The sequence below is a fragment of the Synchiropus splendidus genome, chromosome 15 (assembly GCF_027744825.2).
Source record: "Synchiropus splendidus isolate RoL2022-P1 chromosome 15, RoL_Sspl_1.0, whole genome shotgun sequence".
Lineage (NCBI taxonomy): Eukaryota > Metazoa > Chordata > Actinopteri > Syngnathiformes > Callionymidae > Synchiropus > Synchiropus splendidus.
The window spans coordinates 12,881,117-12,902,744 of NC_071348.1; the positions used below are offsets into that span (position 1 = coordinate 12,881,117).

The window sequence follows — 21,628 nt, forward strand, 5'->3', positions numbered from 1 at the left end:
CATTGGTATGTGGTGAAGATGTTTCAGTCTGTAGTTGTGACTGCTCATAATGCAGACAAGCGAACTAGTTTGCTAACAAAACTAGTTTTCTGTGCAGGATGTCTGGAGTAGAAATAAAAGCTTGGTCATCAGGGAGAAGCTCAGAGTAGAGCAGCAGATTTAAAGAAGCACTCCTGACCCCCTTCTGGTCTAGGGAAGACCCTGCGACCCGACCTCAGATGATCATGGTAGGATGGTATTGTTCGACCTCTTTTAAAAACAATGCACAAACTCTGTCAAAATCAGTTCATTTTTTCGCTTTTATTAGAAACATTTACAATACATCTTGAATCTTGAAAAAATAACAAAGAACCAGAACTAACATGGCGCAGATACAATAATCATAAAAATGTCTTCAAAAAATGTATTTCACAAAAAAATCATGTGCTATAAGAAATAAACCTGCAATATTACATGCCTTACAAGGCATGGCACACTGTAACAAAAAACTTTTTTTTTCATTATTATTATTATTGTTGTTGTTTTCCCATCCATCAAAGGTGACGGTCAGCAAACCCCTTCTTCACTGTTCACAGAGAAACCAGAAACTAATGCCAGGTGATGCTGGCCCGAAAAACTAATGCACTAATACCACTATTAGACCGGTATGAAACATCTTCACTGTGCTGGAAATATTGGAAACGCTACCAAAGACAAACTGTCAGACTGCATCGGCCCCTCTGGAAAAGTTTATCGGCATGTGCCATGTCAGCCCCCGTCCTGTCACATGCAGCAGAAAAAAATGTGCTATTTGTCAAGTTATCGCTAGAAAATTCAAGTTAATTCAAATGAGGTGTTTATCTGTATGTAAAAAGTCCAACTCTGATTGTAGGGCTGAAATGGACACACGTTTCCAAAGAGGCTTCAACTATCTACAGGAGGAGAAGCCGCTCAGCGTCACATGACCTGAGCCGCTTCTCCTTTCTAAGTGACCATACAACATACATGCAAACTAGTAATGATTCTGTTGTGTGTAAATGTGTGTCTACTGTAGTTACATAGATTACTACGCCGTCGTCCTCCGCTAAGACTCTATAGCTGATCCTGCTCTGTCGCCAACAGTCACAAACCAAGAGAAGAATGAATGAAAGTGTTCGCCACAGCTGCCTCTTTTGATCCAGTCGTCACATTTGCGAAGTAAAAAGCATGTTTAGATTACAGAGGAAATGAGTAATGTCTTTCAGTCAGTAACATGGGGGGTAAGTGGTAAAGGAGGGAGTTGTAGCAAGCAGCACTGCAGAAAGAATGCTGATGCAGGGAAAGAAATATATAGAATTGAGGCACACAATTGATGCTCTGTGACTAAAATATCTCCAAATTCTAAAAAATATTATATTCTGTAATTATCCCCTCTCCCAGATGTTGAGGAGGCGCATGCCCGAAGTTAAAATTTCAGCTACGCAGTTTTCCAAGTCAACTTAACTGACCATTAAGCACTTGGAGAAACCAAACAGCTGCAACTTCCATAAATAAAACTTCTCATTTCATTCATTTGTAGAAACCAACTGTTTAGAAATATATTAACTTCTTGTTAATTAAAAAACAAAATGTCTCGATTACTCATAAATATGTTGCTTCATTTTTTTTTTTACTTTTCATAAATAACATCCAGATACTGACTTTTTTTTCCCTCTGCTTTCTATGAAATAATAACCCATGTTAGCAAAATAGATTTGAGAAACTGTAATATTTTTTTTTTCATTTTTTTAAGTAACTTTCTATAAATGTACGTACGTGGAAGAACTGAAATATAGTTGAAAACGCGTCGCAAATTCTTCTCAAAAAATAAAACTTAAAGCTTAAATTGACAAAGGAGTGCATTAAGTCGAGTGGTCTTTTTCTTTTTACATTCAAAATGCTCAATGTTATTTCGACAAGTTGGTACAATTGCTTAAGTGCATCCATTTAAAATAAGGATTTCCTATCACTCCTTAAAAAAGGATTCTACATAAATGCATAAAGTTGTTTTCATATAAAGAGAAGAAAAACATTAACAGTTTCTACCAGTACTATCATAAAAACCTTAATACAATATTGTAAATAATACTAAGAAGAAATGTCACTGAGAGTCACCCTGCCCCTTTTTTGCTCTGTTTAAATCCATTCTGGGTGAAAAATGAAACTTACACTGTAGTATATTCGTCAATTAAACTTTTATGAGTGTTAAACTACACGGCGAATATCTAAACCGACTTCTTAAAGCTGCTTATACTTGTCAGGCGGATGAATTGTTGTTAGATAAATCTTAACTATGCATTTGCTTTGTGCTATAGTTTAGTAGCATGCAGATAAACTGAAGGATACATGGTTCGCGAATGAACAACCACAGTGTTGCTTTGTCCCTACTGTTTTATAAAATGGTCCACCTGGCTTCATCTACGACAGATCACTTCCCGCATCTCCCAAGATTTGGGGCCTCAAGCGGTTCAGTGGACTGTGTAAGTGCCAGGATGTGCTTTAGACGCTCTCTTTGGGGAGTCTGTTACCGGCGCCTCTGTAGTAATAAACTAATCTTACAACACTGAAACATGATATGCCTTTAGTTTCACAGATATCGATTGGGAGTCCTCTCTGAGAATTTTGAGTAACAAAAAAAAAAAAAAAAGGTTCAGAATTACTCGGACTCGGTAAATGCTTTAACACGCAAGCTCTTTTTGTTTTGCTCTTTGGCTACATTTGACCTTTTGCCTTTCTTTAAATAATTCAGATTTCAAAGAAGGTGCAGCACAGTTACGTGTGAAAAAATATAGCAATATTTTTTTTCATTTAATCCTAACAAGAAAACTGAAGTAGGAAAACTTTGCTCACAGGGACAGTAACTTCCTTCACGGAGTAGGCGCCAGTAACCCAGCAGCATTGAGTGAGTGTAGGAAATAATCTCACTTCCTGTTTTCCTTTTCGGACGACTCCCCAAACTTGACGTGAGTTCTAGTATGAGCACCTGTTTGCTGTGAACGGCAGCAGTGCTTTTATTATTGTGGGCCACATTCGATTGCATCATCGGCCAATTCCAGCCTGCGGGCCTCGAGTTGGTTAAGCACGCTGATGTGTTATACTGAAACAATTTAATCTTTTAAATGCTGACTTGTGCCACACACATGCTTTGGAATGAAGCTTCAACAAAGCATGATAAAACAATAGTAGAGCACACACTGCCTTTTTTTTTTTCAGTCTGACCTAGATCGGGTTAAAGTCGACAAGCCACCCCCTTATATTGCTGTTCATGTGAGCCAAGTTACAGTACATTAGCCGATGTCGTCTCACTGCTCTCGCACGCACCTCTGATCAAAAACATTGTTCTGCGCTGAGCAAAGTCACAAGCAGCTGCTTTTATATAAAAAAAGAAAAGAAAAACGGACGGAGCGTCTAAGTCACATAAAATGCTGTTTCATCACTTTACTGCGACTCGAGAACAGTCTGTCTCCAAACACCCCGTCGACTGATTGATATTGAACACAACACACACACAAAAAAAAAGCAAATGACTAAAACCCTGATGAACAAGAGCAATTACTTATCCTGAACTAATTCATTACGTCTGTGTTTCCACAATGACGGTAATCTATTTTATGCAGAATTGAGAATTCGCAACATCTTGATAACCCAGGTCGACTTCTAAATAGAATCTTCTTTACAGAACGGAGTCTGTTTACTGTCCCTGTATTATTGCTTCTCATTCTATGATACATACGCTGATTTCATCATTTGGGGCATCATGTCGTTGCACATACAGTTCAGCGGCGGATTTATTTCCGGAGTTTATACACTTTATAAAGGATATTAGAGTTTATAGAAGTGTTAAATTTATCTATGTAGATATTTGGATGAAAGATACTTCGCTTAAATAACATTTTAAATGGATCTATCTAATATACTATTAGCGGTTGGCGGGACGTATAAAAGATTAACTCTGCAGTTCAAAATGAAAACCTCACTACAGGAGCAGGCTATTGTCTGGATGCCCGAAACTGATACACATACCGTATTTACATAAATACTCAGAGTGCTTTCTCATAAAGTACAATACTCATAACTTATACAGCATCTAAACAATATTCCTCTCTTCACTGGACCAGTGCAAAACTCCCATCAGGTCACCAGCGATGACTAAAAAAGGACGAGAGGTCTCCCAAATTACTATTTCCATCATCACAACAACCACCAGAATGCAAATGAAAACAAAAAATGAGAGGGAATCCTTATGTGCATGACTTGAAATTTCACCATCAGTGGTCGGTTTGGTTTCTATCAAAGGGGCATGGTTGCAATAAGGTGCTTTACTCTTCATTTTGAAGTGTTTAAGAGCCTAATTTCCTGAATCCCTTGTTTTTCCCACCCAAGTAGTTTCACATTCTTTCCTTTAAAAAAAAGAAGGGCTTGAAAAGTAGATATTTTAGGGGGTTGGTACAATTCAAAAGGCCAACAATGCTACCTTGTTTGCCAGAGAAGTGGCATTAAATATAACATTAAATTAAGGCAAAAAAGTAAAAAAAAAAAAAAACTTCCTTTTAAAAAAATGATGCGTTACTGCTGGACAAATCACTGTGCAAGAGTATTCAATTTTATTTGTATGTATTAGAAATTTGGGGTAGTGCTTTTGTTCTTGAGTCGTTTTTTTCCCAGTCTCCAATACAAAGACGAGAGGCTGCTCATGACCATCATGACAGGAACTCAAAACTTGTTTCAGGATCATTGAAATTTGTGATTTTCTTTTCTACTGGAGTGCAAGCCTCTCTTTCTCCAGACAGAATGAACCCCTCCTACCCCGTCCCCACCCCCCTCTATCATTCAACAGCTTTAATCCCCATCCGTTCTCTTGGAGCCCTCTGAAATCCCCGGGCTGGGGCCTCGACAGACGCAGAGGGTGTGTAATTTGATTCAGCATGAGTGCTGGTTAAATGGGGCGTTTCCTCTGCTTTCCTGTCAATTACAATTGTCAGATTTCATTTTGGGAGCTCCAATAGAGTGGGAGGGTGAGGGGGGGGTTGTCTATGGTGTCCATAGTGAAGGGCAGCTGCAGAGTGTCCCGTACAGTAGTGAGCCAGCGAGAGGTGGGGGCTTTTTAGACAGTGTCACTTCCACCGGTCTGGATGTGAATTTGGAGAGGATTTACGCGACTGGACAAGTCGGTTGGTTTTTGGCGGCGTATTTTAGTCAAATTCATCTTTCAGAATTTTGCATGATTTTCGGACATCCCCCCTCAGCCTTCCTACGTAAGGATAGGGAGGCTTCCCAAAAGAAAGAAAGGGGGAGAGCAGGGGCAAAATGGAGTGGAAAATAGAGGGATTGTGCTCGCCGTGCTGCATTCAGCCCCCTCTTCGCCTGCAACTGTGAGCTGAGACGGTTAGCTGCTCGCTGCGGGACCCCCGTCTTTTCCCTCGTGCAGCCCCACACGGTCCGCACCTGGACCAGCCCATTTGCCTAATTATCAAAGAGCAGATCCAGGCCGTGTCCAAGCACTCCGCAGCCCACGCCACCACCAGACTCAGACAATACGCCCCTCTCAGAGAGGCCTGCCATCCAACTGTACGCAGGGGTAGGGGTGCATAAAAGGCACTCCTGAAGAATAGGGGCCGAAAAGAGAGCTGGAGCAGACCCCCAGCTCTGGGTCACAGCCAGGGTGGGTCATGAAACACCTGGCCCCCTTTGCTAATGAGAGAAACAACAGCAGGCCTCGCTCTTTGTACTGAAGACGGATTTGGGAATTTTGTTTTTTTTCCAGCTGATTCAGGGGAGTTGGTTTCTCCTCCTTGTTTACAACCCAAGCGTTTCTGTCCCGCCTCGCACAGTGGCCACACAATAAAGCACAGTTTAAGGAGGCTTTGAAACTACTACGGAGACACGTGTCGTGAAGCAGCAAACTGGGTGGAATAACCAGGTGACCGCGAGCGCCACGAAGACCGGGCTCAGTCTTTTCAAGAAACTGCAGCTGTGTGCAGCAGCGTCTTCCATCAATGACACTGCTGATAAAACACGCCCAATTACGATATATAAACAATGTCCTCTTATTCATCTGGATTACAAGAATATAAAGATATAAAGAATAAAATAAATGGCTGTCTTTGTTTTCTAATATAGATTGCAAGCCTAGAACCAATATTATAATATCTACTTCACAATCACAGTTCACGTGAACAAGGTTCACCTTTAGATCCAAAATGACAACGTCTGATTGACAATCCCGTTTTTGATGATTGTTTGGTGCGGTGCAATGGATATTCATCTTTTTGTCGACCCTCCAGGTTAGTCAGGTGCAGTCCGGGTACTTCAACAATCATGTTCCTTCCCTATAAACCCACTTCATGGCAAAATAAAAAATTTCCATAATAAAATGTTCACATTACTGTCTAACTCTGCCCTGGCTGTGATTCATTCATGAAAAACAGCAGCAGTCAAAAAACGGAAAAGTACTATACTTCTCTTATAAACAAAACTTTTAGAAAATATATATGCATATATATATAGATATATATAAAAGAAAAACTTAAAAATATTTCTTATACTTTTTAGTAAAGCAAGCAGTGCCTTCTAAAATATCTGCTTGATCGTTTTAATTTTTTTTTCTGAAAAAACAAAAACGTGTATTGTAATAATAATTATAATAACAGTAAATAATCATTGAACAAACACTGACAAAAACTGATGATAAAAACTGATGTGGTTCCTTAAGAGAATATTCGGATGGCCTGTGTGACCTGGGTGTGGCACACGGGGCACTCTGGGTGGTTGAGCTCACAGATTCGGATGGCACACTCCATGCAGAAGAGGTTATGGCCACAGGGCACCAAGGCAGCCGTCACTTTGCTCTCGAAGCAGGTCATGCAGTCCCGCACGGTGGCCGGCGGCGAGTCCGGCACCGGCAGCCGGCCCGGGAAGCCCTCGCCGGCGGAGGTGGGCTCGCTGTGCGCACGGCGGGCCTGGGCGTGAGGTGAGCCCGCGACTGGCACAATGCTGGTGACTGAAGAGTTGTTGGTGCTTCCTCCGCAAGAATCAGATAAGCCCGGAGAGAGTCTGGTCAGGGGGAGAGGGAGACCTCCAAAACTCTTGGAACGCTGCTGGGCGTAGAAGGCCACCTGTTTGGGGTAGTCGGGGTCACCCCAGCTCTGGGTGCCCTCGGATCCAAAATAAGAGCAGGGCTTTTCTCCAGAGCTGGAGAAGTTGCTCTTGTTGTACATCCCCCCTCCCTCGCTGCCTCCCCCTCCTCCTCCTCCTCCTCCTCCACCCACTATGGCATCTGAGAAGTTCTGGCGATAGCTGCTAGTGAGAGGCTTGCGCTGGCCCCCCTGCAAGCCCCACACCTGCTGGAGCCGGCTCTCCAGGCCGCCGCCGCTGCTGCTGCCCCCTGGGCTACTTCCACCGTTAGGCCCCATGCAGTCGTTCTCGTTATTGTGGTCGTGGAGACCTCCTGTTCGGAAGGCGATATGTGCTTCTATCTCCTCTCTGGCTCGCTCCGCATTGCTGGGCGAGCCGGTGATTTCAAAGACAGGGTCTCGGTCTCGACTGGGGGTGACGATGTAGGTGCAGGTTTGCTGCTGGATGCGCTTGATGGTGGATCCTTTGGGCCCCACCACCAGCCCAACCACACGGTATGGCACTCTCACCTGAATGGTGGTCTGGCCCGGCAGGGGCGTGGGCGGCGAGCCGCTGAAGGACACTCCCAGCTTGTTGCGCGAAGCCCGGAGCATGGAGAAGTGCTCTGCAGCAGAGATGATCTCACGGCGAGCCAGTGCGACGTCCTCCTTCCGGCCGGTGATCAAGAACACCGGCTCCTCGCCTCGGACGGGGGTCTTGATGTAGGTGTTGGTCTTGGCCCTCAAGGCTTTGATCTTGCAACCTGTTAAGGAGATGCACCATGAAATAGACCCGAAACAAGAGCGTTTATTTACGTCTAGAAAGGTCCTCGGTTTATGAGGCTCACTCTGGGGTGACATGTTCTTCAATACCATCTTAACACGGAAAGATTTCATTTCAACAGTTGTTTAAGTACATTTAGCGATGACAAATTCCCAAGCCCTACTGCACTGTCAACTACTGGAACAACTTTACTGCACGTCCGCATAGCACCGATGACAAGTCTTTGTCAGAAACTGATAAGGCTACACAATAGCATCGATATCATCAGATCCTGTTGGGTTATCACAATATTCCATAATGATGCTGTACTTTTTACTCACAATGAATCCATAAAGATTTTGGAGCTGCTTCATTCGGTGACTGAACAATTTGATGCATTTCAAACCACTTATTCTTCCATTAATTGAGTTCAATGATCCTAGATGGGTATTTCTGAGTCGCCACAAACACAGAAAATACTGCTTGTCTGACTGACAACAGCTCGATAGGTGGGGGAAAAACAGACCTGTTACTTCATTGTATCTTCATTGTTAGCTAGAAATTCTAGAGACGCAGAGGAATTCCCGCAAGGATTCAGCCTAACTACTTGTACTTCAGTTCATATAACTAGAGACCTCACTATTTAAAGCAGCCATTACTGCTCATCTGGTATTCCCACTCATTTACATACCATCAGCCACTGTCTATGGAGTCTGAACCCGATGTTCCGGGTGGGAGCATTTGAGAACACGCTCTACCTTTCAAATGTTCGTTTTAATTGTGCTAAAAACACAAAAACGGGGACTGAAACTGATGCAGTTTGTTCTAAAAAGCTGCATGTATTCGAAAGGTACAGCAGCATTTCAACACAAACAAACAGTTAGAACACTGCTTCTTAGCATAGAAGAGTGTGTTCAAAAGTTTGCTTGTTGTCGATTTGTTTTGGCTACAGTTTAGCCAGGTTGAGTATTCAAAGTGCCTTGTAATGACTCTAAAGTGGGAAGAATGCTACAGCACTACACGCTGAAAAGTGATTCGCGAGGACATAAACATCTGTCTCCTTATGAACCCTGCAATTTCTTATATGATGTTTGCGTTGTTGCCTTGACTGTTCAGGCCTTAATTCAATCCAGAACTACAGAAAATATAACGTGTAAATTGATCCATAACCAGATAATTCCACGCTTAAATAGTTCCATAACCAGAAAATTCCACGCTTCATGTGCTATAAAACCAACATATCGCGGAGTTTAGTCGCCTCCTGACCTCTACTTGAACTTGAGCAAACCTAGTTCTGCTTTATTATTCTTGTTTTGATCTGATTATTTCAATAAATCACAAAAATAAAGCATGTTTGCTGTACCTCCCGGGACATCATGCACGCATAAACTCGGATCTGTTTTGCTTTACAATAAAAAAACAGCTGCCTTGTTAAGACTCTGGCAGTTATTGACGAGTCCAATGTGACTTTCCTAGACGCTGACAGGCTTTCTAGACCTGAGTGGCCGAGCCCAGGTGCTGCCGCTCACACAGCACTGTGGCTCGTCTTTTGAAAAACGGAATATCAAAGGGTTTTAGGCAGTTTACGATGGATGTCTTCCTAATGCTGCAAAATAGGCCCACTTAACTCAGGAACACTTACTTCCCAGGAGTCTTGGGAGGAGGAAACAAGACAGAAAATTCTGAAAACCCCCTGTTAGATAATGGAACTGCACAGATTAGTGACCTAATGACTTGTGTTTTTTCTTGTCAGACGCTCAAATTTTCGTGATTACTCGTCATTCTTTCAAAGACTATTTTCAAGTAATGCAAAAATGCACACATTTCTAAAATTACTATCATTCTAAATATTTTTAATTGCAGAATTTCATTGCTACTTTATATGTTTTAGCCATCAATAGGTGATGGGTGTGATACTATACAGTAGTATGGCAACTACTTTTCTTTGCATAACATTTAAATGTTATACTTCATTATATTTCTTATTATATATCTTTTCACATGTAGCACCCCTGTTTTCATTCTTCCTCCAGTATCAAGTCATACCATGCATCCACATGAAGCCATTGTTTGCTATTTCCATCTTAAAACACAATCTTTGGGATTGCCATACATAATGCACGAGTATTTTTTTCCTAAAATATTACAATTATTTGACTCACATTTTGGCACTGAAGAGAAAAGAAAATGCAAAGTAAATGAACATTATAGTGTTGTTGGTGGATGTTGTGATTTTAAATGATTCAAAAGTTACCTTATGATAAAAATTAAATATCAAATGCATTCTGTAGTTTATAGTAACGTCACATGTATTTCTAATAGCTTTTGTTGTTGAATGTTTTCATTCAATATTTGTTGAATTCATTTATGATATTTGGGGTAGCACATCAACATGGTGGCCCCCTCCATACATCAACGAAGACGGCCCAGTCCAAATCCGACTCAGTGAAATGAGATCTTTCACCCCCCCCAAAAAATGATGTATTCATTAGACAAAACCAGAAACGTCCCCAGTGAAAGCTGTCTTTCTGTGATAGAAAACAAAACCGTGGCGGACGTGAAGAGCTCTTGGAGGAGGATACAATAGTGTCCCGGTGAATCAACGCTTGTGATCCAGACAGCAGCACGCCATCGTATCGCCATAACAGGATGCTGCGATTTCCAGTTCCACCAGGCAGCAGACTGTAGTGCACCATCGCTGAGTGGAAGGGGGTGTGTACCAGCTAACCAGCGCTTCAAATCCTCCCAAATCAGCACTTCTTCTTCGCAGTCAAGACAAAAGCGTTGTCTCGTCAGAGACCCCCCCTTCGGCTGTCTTCAGTCGCCCCATTAAAATTCAAAATTTACACTTCAGAGTTGAGCAGCACAGAGGAGCACTGAAAGCTACGATAGGCAGGCATCAGTGAGCTGTTGTTGTCGCTGGTACCTGACCCACCCTGCACTCAGTCTGTCCCTCCCTCGCCTCACTCGGACAACCATGTGGTATTGAGCGTGTGCACTGGAGTGGGGCTCCAAGACGTGAGTCCCATTCAGCTTTTCTGCCCGTCTGCCTCATCCTTGTTTTGTTTCCCCCCCGCCTTTCACTTGGCTAACAATGAGCACCACCATCAACAAGCAGAAAAGAGGAGCTACTTTATCAGCCACTTCTTTGCTGCACATGAATAGATATGTTGAAGGTGAAAACACAACACCTGCTCCAGTGGAACTTCTCGCTGAGTCACCCTGAAAGACCATCCCATGTGGCCAACACTGCCCTCCTTCATGCTCCTCAGCCCTCCATCCCTGGACTCTTCACACCTTTGTTTGACAGCTGCTGTCATGCACGGCCTTTGTTACATCAAAAAGTAGACGAAAGAAGGATTTGGGTGAGAGGAGGGGGGCGGCGCTGGACCTTTTGTCCAAATGTGTCAGTGGGACAAGGTAAACAAGCTGCAGTATCATAAAATACCTTCACATGAAATAGCTCAGCTCTGATCCCGTTGAAAACACGGCTGCTTGAAGCAGCAGCAGCAGCACGTTGTGTCTTTCGAACAGTCTGGCGCGTCTCAGACGACAAAGGAAGCAAGTGCTCTCCTGCTCCACTGTGTCTGACATTGATGGCGTGGATGTGGAATTATTCGCCCAAGAGGGCTCTCACTTACTCTGGGCTGCTTGTTTGGTGGTGGATTAGCCGAACAAAATGTCGAGAAAGAGCCAGCCGTGTGTTTAAATATGATAGCGAGATGAGAAGTTGAGGCAGGGAAAAGTGGGATGTCTCGTGGAGTCCAAAAAACATGAGCGCACACACACGCACGCACACACACACACACCACTCCCTTTTCTTTGTCAAATAACACCAGGTAACAGTTGGAGAAGAAAAACACAAAGGGAGCAGGCGAGGGGAGAAGTTGATCTGCGAGCAGGAGAGGGAGGCTTTACCTTGTCTGCCCACTATTTCGGCCACATGTTCGGAGCTGGGCACCGGGACGCATTCAGTGATGTTGCAGCCGCGTCCCTTCGTCTCACTTGAGGAGCTCTCGTACAGCGAGCACAACTTGCTCTTGCCCTGCAGGACGGCTGCGTCCCCGCCGACGTTGTTGCTGTGGTTGTTGTTGTTGTTGCTCCGGTCCTGTACTCCAGTGCTCGGGGCTCCGCCGCCGTCCTCGCCTTCCCCCAGACCCAGCAGAGACAGCTGGCCCAACGCGACCCTGAGGGCACGGGAGTCGTCCTCCTCCTCGTCGGGCGGCACCAGGAGACCTTCGCTGCCGAAGCCGGAGCCGGCCAGATCCCCGCCGTAGCCCCCATTTTTCTCCATGATCCCTGCTAGAACCAGCAGGCTCGGCATGGCTAACAAAAGAGTGTGTGAGACAAAGACAGGGGAAAGAGACTGGAGAAACAGCACCGTGCCGCCTCCTCCTCTCCCCCTCCTCCTTCCAACTCCCCCCTTCTCTGCGCTAGTCCCTCCCACGGACCGTCCCCCTCTCTCTCCACCCGCACACTTCCAGTACAGTAGTCTCCCTGCGAGCTCCAGGCGAGCGGGACACAAGGCCGTCTGCGCGGCTGACGGGGCCGGACGAAGCGACGCTCCACCCAGTCTGGTCTCCTCCGCGCCCTCCTCGCCGAGACACTAGCCGCCCTCCTCCTCTCTGCCATCTCCAAACTCTTCACCTAAAGACAATAATCACACGTTACCCCGTATGTCCCCTCTTTGTTGTTCGTGTGAGCGCGACGTTAAGGTGCGGCCTGAAAACCGCAATTTCACTCCCGCCACTTATGTAAGAACCAGGATGTAAACAGTCGGAGGGCGCACATGGAGACCAGAAAAGATGATGTCAACTTTCATATGGAGGAAAACACCGCCTTTATTTAAAGCAGACTTAAAGCGGACTTCTTCCGATCACTTTGATCGGGACTGAGTCGGTTCTGTTGGGGGTGAATGAGGAGGGGTCCGCCCACCTCCCTGTAGCCGCGCTTTGCGGCAGGTCACCGCGTTGTTGTCTCCGCATGAGGATGTTATGTATAGAAGGGAGAAAGAGGGTGTCGCGAGGGGAGGGGAGATGTATACGAGGAGAAAGGGAGTTGTCAGACAGGCGTCGCAGACCCTATGCAGCGGGTGAACAGGAAAAAAAAGACCCCCGCACATTTTTCCTGTAAAGAAAAAAGGGGGTTTTGCAGCAGCAGCGCCGGTGAACAAAGAAGCGCTGCTTTTGGCGCACAGACTCGCCACGATGTGCTCGATACAAACCACGCCTGGCAGAACCTCACACCCCAACTGCAGTTTAAACAACACCAACGACCACCCGACACGTCCACTGTATCGTCCAAAAAAGAGTACTATTTGATTTGTCAGACATATTAGAGGCATCTCATTTGTTTCCACCCATTCCCCAAAAGTCACATGATACGTCACTGAACAGGCCAGTGTGTTAAGTCACAAAATAAAGTGGAATTCATTGTATTCAGCGACTACAGAATAAAAGTTCCTTTATTATTAGAATGGTGTGATAGCCCTTTAAGACACCAGTCATTGACTGTGCATCCTTAACATCAGGTCTGTTTATGTAACATGTGAGCTGGTTTTTGCAATGACTCCAGAAACATGTGGCCGGTTTGAGAAAGGTTAAACTGTCTCCTCTGATTATTTGGAGCTCAAAGTTGTTATTCTTCCACTAACCAATAATGAAAAGCAGGAACTGGACAAGCCAGACACAGTGGATAGAAAGCTTGCTGCTTAGTTGCGTCCTTTCAAGATCTAAAGAAATATTAACAGTTTGGAATTGTAATGTTGTTTCCTCAACTGTTCTCTCTCCCACCCCCCCCAATAATTACACATTTTTTTGGACAATAAAACAGCAACGTCCATTGACGGTAGCAACATAACAACTTGAGCAAATTCATGCCTCCAAAAATACATGAACGCAGTGTTCTGTTTTGCCCTTACGTTTAGATAGGGAGACACTGAAATATAGTCATGACAGATGTCTTGCTGTTATGTCTTCTAAATAAAGAAGCCTTTTCGTTTTAAATGAAAACGCTGCTGAATTGAGGAGCCATTAGCAGGCATGCATGCTAGGTTATATTTGAAAAATGCAATTACAGGTGACTCACTGGAGGCAAACCTGTTGGTGTATTTGCACTTACGCCGGTGTTATTACGTGACTGCGGTATTTATAGCAGGTCGCTAAAGGAATGACAAGTAAAACCTACTTTTGCGTATGTATGGCTGAAATTCTCCTAATGAAAGATGAGTGAAAAAAAAAAAATCCCAGCAAGGTCGCACTGATTGTATTTCAAGCAGAAATTTATGTCTCGGTTATGTGTTGTCTCCTTAACAACCAAAACAAACACATTCATATTCCGGTGTTTTTATGAGAGGTTCAGTATGAATATTTTAGCATCTCTATTTGAACGCCTTCTGCCTTTTAATAACACTTGAGGGGGGGAAAAAGGCACAAATATCATCACTGTGCCTTAAAATAGAAATCAGAACCTGAGTCAGGTGTATTTACATGTCTGGATGCTGGGTGCCAGTCTGTGTGTGTGTGTGGGGAGGGGGGCTACTTCCCCAAGGACGAGTCGCAGATGAGAACCCACTAGAGAGTCTGGCTATGAAGCCAGGATTAAAACACCCACAACCCCCCTTCCTCTACCACCCAATAACAAGGATAACAAACAGCAGCAGGAGGAGAGACGGATAGCGTGATGGGCCAGAGGGAGGGCCCAGGGGGTCTGCCCCCAATCCTCACCCAGTGAGGGGACCGGTGGATTGTGTGGCTGAGAGGTGGACACACGAAGACCAGCCTCAGCAGTGTCCAAGAGGTCACTGGAATCCATTAATGGGGTCTTAAGGGAAGAGGATCAATAAGAAACATGGATCAGGGATCATGTTTCCTCTCAAAGCCTCTTCCTCTCTTGATGTGTGAGTTTCTAGATGTGATTGATGCTGATAGCCATCATCAGACTGGTTCTGATGGACTCGCCTGATCCCTCCACATAGCTGCAGGCTGCATTTATTATTTCTACTTAATGTGTGTGTGCGCGTGTGTGTTATGTGATACTCGTGAAAGCACAAGTGAGGTCATGTTTCTTGCACATAAAGCCTCAATGATCTTGACCATCTGGCTGCCAGAGTGGTCCCCACTGACCAGAGGTGTATGGGTGGTTCCTAGTTCAATAGTATTGGAGGGTCTTTTTAAGGACAAACACATTTACGTTGTTGAAACGTTACATTGAATTAGAAAATAAACAATCTTTTATTTTCAAGATGCCTTTAATGATTCAGCCTCATATTATATAATAGAAATGTACTCACAGACATTTAAGCAAACAAATGTAGTATTGACCACATTTTCCCTGCGTCAGCTTCAATTTAACAACTTGCTGTTACAAAAAAATTTAAAAAGTTTTGACGTCTGTCAAGAGGTTTTGTTTATGTTAATTTATCAGTTAGCAAAATTACTAAAAATAGATATTGCTGAGACTTTAAGTAACTGTTTGGAATGGGAAATAAACATTGGAGGATTAAATACTGGTGGTGTTCTGGATTACCATCTGGATACATGCATTTTTTTGTAAACAAGTCACTCTCTATTGTGACTGGAGCTGCAGCTTGTGCACTAATAATGCTTCTTCATTTGCTGTATTATTTACTCAAGCAGGTTCCGGACCGTTACTGCCACCTGCTGCTCATTTGAATTAAACTCAGTAATATTTCAAGTGCTAAAAACGTGTTGAATTACATAGATGAATTAAAGAAAGGGAGATGATAGACCCAATATGAGTGGAACTTAGTGGCTTGTCAGAGGGCCGCACTCTCTGAGTGCTTATTTTAATATGACAATGTATTATATTCAGCTCTCTTAAACATATATAAAGCAGCTAAAAGGGCAGTGATGCTGAGTTCATTTAAGGCTTATAAGGATGCGTTTCACAGGAAACAAAGAGGGCTCTCTCTCTTTCATAGTCCATGTAAGCCTTTAAACAAAGCAATGGTTCATTTACAGAAACAAATAAAGAACAATAGCTTCTTATCTTTGGATCTGTAAAAGCACCACCTTTTCTGTTTACTTTGTTGCCGACACACACGTACACTCAAACCTCTTTGTTCAAGAGTCCATGCAAACATTGTCGCCACATACGGACAGTTTCAGAGCAGATAATATGCGCTCAGGACAGTGGGAGAATCCCAAAAGGCCACTCCTTTGACACCCATGGCCAGATGTCCCTTTCAAGACCTTCCTGGTGCCCCTCCGTCCCTTGAATACGTCTCAGCGAACACAAAGGGACGTGTTGGCTCAGCACCACGTGCTGATGCCACGCTGAACGGGCTCTCCGGGATGATGTCACACTTCATGCTAATGACACCACATCCTGGTCCAGTGAGCAGCTGTGGAGCGAACCAGCTGAACCAGTAAATCCAGAGGCCAGCGATTGTCTTGGATTCCCTCCCAAACTGAGAAAAAGTCTGTTTACTTGTCTGTGTTTGTTGCTTCTTTGAGGATTATTGTGAAGGCACTCGAGCTGCAGCTGGCAAACGGAATATTACAATACATGAAGGGAAAAGTGAGCAAAACAAAGGGGGGCTCCGGAGAAGTCGGGGTGCGTTGAAGAAGAGCTTCACCACACATCAACAGTGTGTTTGTGCTTGTTATTATAGGTTGAATCACTGTAAACCTCTTCGACCTTGAACTCTTTTTCAATCACAAGGTTTATTTGACTGGAGAGATTGTCTGGATCTGAAACCTATTTGGCCTTCTGGTAGGCTGATGCCCGGGAGAGCGACCATACAGTGTGTTTACAAGCGCCCTATTGTGTCCCCGGGTGAGTCAGGCCTCTCAATCAAGTCGTTGTGTTATTTATGGCCACTTAAATACAGAGTTCGGTAGTTCGGTGCTACATCAAGTCATTTAAATACTTTTTGGCTCATTGTTTTATTGTTAAATTGCGGCACCCGAGACAAAAAAAACAGAATATTGGCCAAACTACAGTGGCCTCAGGAAGGCAAAACACCTGAGTGAAAAGTTCAGTTAGGGAAAGCACCAAAATCACACTCTCCTTCTGACTGTAGCTAGTGCTGGTAACTGGCCCAGCAAAACCAGCCTGTCCTGGGAATGGAGAGGAATTTGAATTGAAGTTGACTGAGATACTGACCATGTGTCTGCTTTCCTACAGTTATACAGCTGGAAACACCTTAAAGCGAAAAAAGCGTTAAGGTGTTTCTATTATTTTGTCCAACCCCTGTATATTGTGACCGTTGAGAGGGACTGTCAAACCCAAAGAAAAGAGGGCAAGAGGAAATTGAAAATACACTTTAAAAATGCACCGATTTGTTGTGTTATATTTAATTTAAACAGCATTCCATTTAAAGATTCTCAATGTGTCTCATACATTTCAAAATATACTTTTAAGTCTGATGTTTTTTAAGAGACAAGAAATACTCGTAAAATAGTAAAAAAAAAAGGACGAAACAATTAAAAAACGTTATGTTATGTTTCAGTTGAATCATAATGAACAAACAACAACGCACAAGACAGAATCGTCAGAGACAACACCAATGTCAGTTTTATAGTTTTACTGTGACTCTGGGAGGGCCACATAAATACAGTCAAAAGGGCCGCAGTTGGTCCCCGGGCCGCACTTTGAACAGGTTTGGGCTAAGAAGATGGAAGGATGAGTGAGTCCAGGATGGTGGAAGGATGAATGGATATGAATGTATATACAGCACATGGATGGAAGAGTAGGTGGATGGATGGCTGAGTGAAAAAAGAGAAGAATGCAGTAGGCATTTGCTAAGTACTGCTGTTTATTCACACATATAGAGAAATGCTTTTAACTGGTTTCATTCTGTTCTATTGTTTAATGCATCTGGAGAGATTCAGAATCCATTACTGCTTTCTGCAGCTTGAACAAAGAGAAAGTGACGAGCAGCAGAGTTCAAAGCTCAGAGTGACTCTGACATCACCGGCATACGGGAAGCAAGTGATGAGGTGAGTCGGGCTCATCATCAGCCGTCTCACTCTCTGCACAGCATCAATATGATTAGAGTGAGCGAGGCAGGGAGAGAGAGGCAGAGCGGCAAAGCCAGTGAGAGAGATGACCTAATACCCGCAAAAAGCAATGAAGTCATACCTGACTCATATTCCCAGCTGACACCAGCGCTCCCAGTGACAACATCTTTGTTTGTGTGTTTGCTGCGAGAGGATGAGGTGAGAGAGAGAGAGTGTGTGTGTGTGTGTGTGTGTTCCAGCAGGTGAAGTATTTATGTCCTTGAAATTTAAAAGTAAAGAACATCAGCTTCATTTATACAGTAGGAGGATATGTGCTTAACGTATAACAGAGTAAGTGTTTACACTTATGAATGTTTCAAAAAGTTCATTTTCCTCCTACGTTTTCCATGCTAGTTTCACTTCTGATTTCCCGCTGGTGATGTAAATGCCAAAAGAATAACATTTTTGTTTGTTCTTTTCATAAAACCTGGTGTGCGTGAGTAAAACATCATGAAGAAAACTGTCTTTCTAACATGACCTCGTGACCTTGTTTTGTTTTCTATTATACATAACACACCCAAGACCCTAATTTGGAATGAGTTTTGAGGTCAGTTAAGAGTCCAATAAGCAGCCAGTCGTTGTGGAGGAAGAACCAGCATTTATACATTTCATTGTAGGATATTTTAATAAAACTTCTGGGTTTTCTGGATTATCTATGAACCCATAGTTCTGGAGTACATTATGGCAATGATGGTCATGACTTTGACACGGAAGCTGAAATTAGAATCAACATCATATGTATTGTGCCATGTGTCTATTATTATTTCAAATATATCGTTCAATATTTCATGTATTATTCATATATAAGTTTTCTGCTGTTTTTTAATACAATGATTCTTTTAAATGCTACACATTTTGATATATCTATATTTTTTTATAGATCGTAAGCTATTGTAACTGAGAAAAAAAAGAATATTTCAATGAAATTGCGAGTGTAATGCAATATTAAATGTATTTTTTTGTATTATTCTATTAATCTATTATACTCCTCTTTTTTTTTTTTTTTCTTTTTCAAATGAATACATCTGTGTTTAGTGAATTACAAGACGGTCTTCTGTTTCTCCAGGGAGCCTCTTCAGCAGCAGTAATCATGGCCTGAGTGAATCTGCTGCTGGACCTGGTGATACCTTCAAGTGCTCCACTCCCCCGCGGTTTATGAACACCCTGAATGTAAACAAACCATTTACAGCTCCGTTACATTGGTCATGCAAAATTCATGCTCAGCTGTAGCATAATGATAAGCACATCCACGCAGCGCTGGGTGAAATATCTCCGGCAGCACACTAAGCTTGTTTGTAATCTCCATTTTTTTGTTTGTGTTTAGAATGAGTTTGGATTTATGGGGGGTTCGACGGCGCCATCTGTGCGGCTTGATAGTTGATCAGCGATTTAACCGAATTGTTTGTGTTAAAATCCAGATCATCAGTTAATGTGAATCTTGGTTAGTGTGTGGGGATGGAAACTATTGCTTGCTCTAATACAAAGTCATGTAGATTCATCTATATATCTGTTGCTGGAGTAGAGATGGAGGGATCCTCAAGCTCCTGGCGACCAATGATTCACCACACGATGCTATTTCCAGTGGCTCAACTCCAGATCTCAGATGACTGACACAACTCCCAGCTATTTCTGTAGTCTGTAATTTAACTTGTATTCACGGCATTCGCATAAGGAACGGAAAACTTTTTTTTTGTGTGTGTTTCAAACACTAAAATATATTTTAAAGCAATGCAGCAACCTTCAGACCACCTCTTGGCAAGACTAAACCATGTTCTTCAAAACTAAAAGTCACATTTGCTCCTTTGATGTGAGACAAGGGGCCATCTATATACAGCTTCTGGTATCTGATATACCTCATCTACAAATCTGTAAAGCGCATGGAGACTGGTCGATACTTTCAGGGTCACTCAAAGACAATTGCAAGAATTTATCTCTGTCTATGACCACAACATAATCTGATTGGAGATGGTTCCTTGTCTGGCACCTCCATGGCTCCCATCCAGACTCTTCGAAGCAACATTTAGTCCAAACAGTGGCTTCTGTCTGATGATGAAAATATTTTATCACTGCTTAACACTTAAGCTCACTATTGACACGATCAATGTTTAAGAATAACAAGGTTTTATTTCACGTACTACAGTGTACATTTTAGGACATCCTCATGCTTCAGAAAAACCTCCGTCATCCTCAGGTCTCAGACTCGGGTATCAGGTGTCAGGAAAACCTCCATCAACCTCAGGTCTCAGACTCAGGTATCAGGTATCAGGAAAACCTCCGTCATCCTCAGGTCTCAGACTCAGGTATCAGGTATCAGGAAAACCTCCTTCATCCTCAGGTCTCAGACTCAGGTATCAGGAAAACCTCCGTCATCCTCAGGTCTCAGACTCAGGTATCAGGAAAACCTCCGTCATCCTCAGGTCTCAGACTCAGGTATCAGGTATCAGGAAAACCTCCGTCATCCTCAGGTCTCAGACTCAAGTATCAGGTATCAGGAAAACCTCCGTCATCCTCAGGTCTCAGACTCAAGTATCAGGTATCAGGAAAACCTCTGTCATCCTCAGGTCTCAGACTCAGGTATCAGGTGTCAGGAAAACCTCTGTCATCCTCAGGTCTCAGACTCAGGTATCAGGTATCAGGAAAACCTCTGTCATCCTCAGGTCTCAGACTCAAGTATCAGGTATCAGGAAAACCTCCTTCATCCTCAGGTCTCAGACTCAGGTATCAGGTGTCAGGAAAACCTCCGTCATCCTCAGGTCTCAGACTCAGGTATCAGGTGTCAGGAAAACCTCTGTCATCCTCAGGTCTCAGACTCAGGTATCAGGTGTCAGGAAAACCTCTGTCATCCTCAGGTCTCAGACTCAGGTATCAGGTGTCAGGAAAACCTCTGTCATCCTCAGGTCTCAGACTCAGGTATCAGGTGTCAGGAAAACCTCCGTCATCCTCAGGTCTCAGACTCAGGTATCAGGAAAACCTCTGTCATCCTCAGGTCTCAGACTCAGGTATCAGGAAAACCTCCGTCATCCTCAGGTCTCAGACTCAAGTATCAGGTATCAGGAAAACCTCTGTCATCCTCAGGTCTCAGACTCAAGTATCAGGTATCAGGAAAACCTCCGTCATCCTCAGGTCTCAGACTCAAGTATCAGGTATCAGGAAAACCTCTGTCATCCTCAGGTCTCAGACTCAGGTATCAGGTGTCAGGAAAACCTCTGTCATCCTCAGGTCTCAGACTCAGGTATCAGGTATCAGGAAAACCTCTGTCATCCTCAGGTCTCAGACTCAAGTATCAGGTATCAGGAAAACCTCCTTCATCCTCAGGTCTCAGACTCAGGTATCAGGTGTCAGGAAAACCTCCGTCATCCTCAGGTCTCAGACTCAGGTATCAGGTGTCAGGAAAACCTCTGTCATCCTCAGGTCTCAGACTCAGGTATCAGGTGTCAGGAAAACCTCCGTCATCCTCAGGTCTCAGACTCAGGTATCAGGAAAACCTCTGTCATCCTCAGGTCTCAGGCTCAGGTATCAGGAAAACCTCTGTCATCCTCAGGTCTCAGGCTCAGGTATCAGGAAAACCTCTACACCGTATTACACAGGTCATCAGGCGTCTCCGTGTGTGACCGCTCCATCAGTGTCGTCCACTGGGTGGCGCCTGTCAGCTGCATTGTCATGAGCAGGCAAATCGAGCGTGTTGGTGCAGGTGCTGCTGTCGTCTCACGTCGGTTTCGATTTGCTGGAAG

The 21,628-nt window shown here is 43.7% G+C and overlaps 1 protein-coding gene across 1 annotated transcript; it reads right to left on the reverse strand.

Annotated features, from left to right (window-relative positions):
* Positions 1–153: 153 nt before the first annotated feature.
* On the reverse strand, positions 154–12,259 carry mex3a (mex-3 RNA binding family member A). Its single transcript, XM_053887244.1, has 2 exons — positions 11,791–12,259; positions 154–7,873 (listed from the first exon to the last, which is right to left on the reverse strand). The coding sequence occupies exons 1-2, from the start codon at positions 12,194–12,196 to the stop codon at positions 6,705–6,707; spliced, it is 1,575 nt and encodes a 524-aa protein (XP_053743219.1). The 5' UTR covers positions 12,197–12,259; the 3' UTR covers positions 154–6,704.
* Positions 12,260–21,628: the final 9,369 nt, after the last annotated feature.

Excerpts from the sequence above, each read along its gene's own strand:
- mex3a (XM_053887244.1), bottom strand. The coding sequence starts at position 12,196 with ATGCCGAGCCTGCTGGTTCTAGCAGGGATCATGGAGAAAAATGGGGGC. Across the intron at positions 7,874-11,790 it reads CGAAATAGTGGGCAGACAAG|GTTGCAAGATCAAAGCCTTG; the intron begins GTAAAGCCTCCC and ends TCTCCTTAACAG.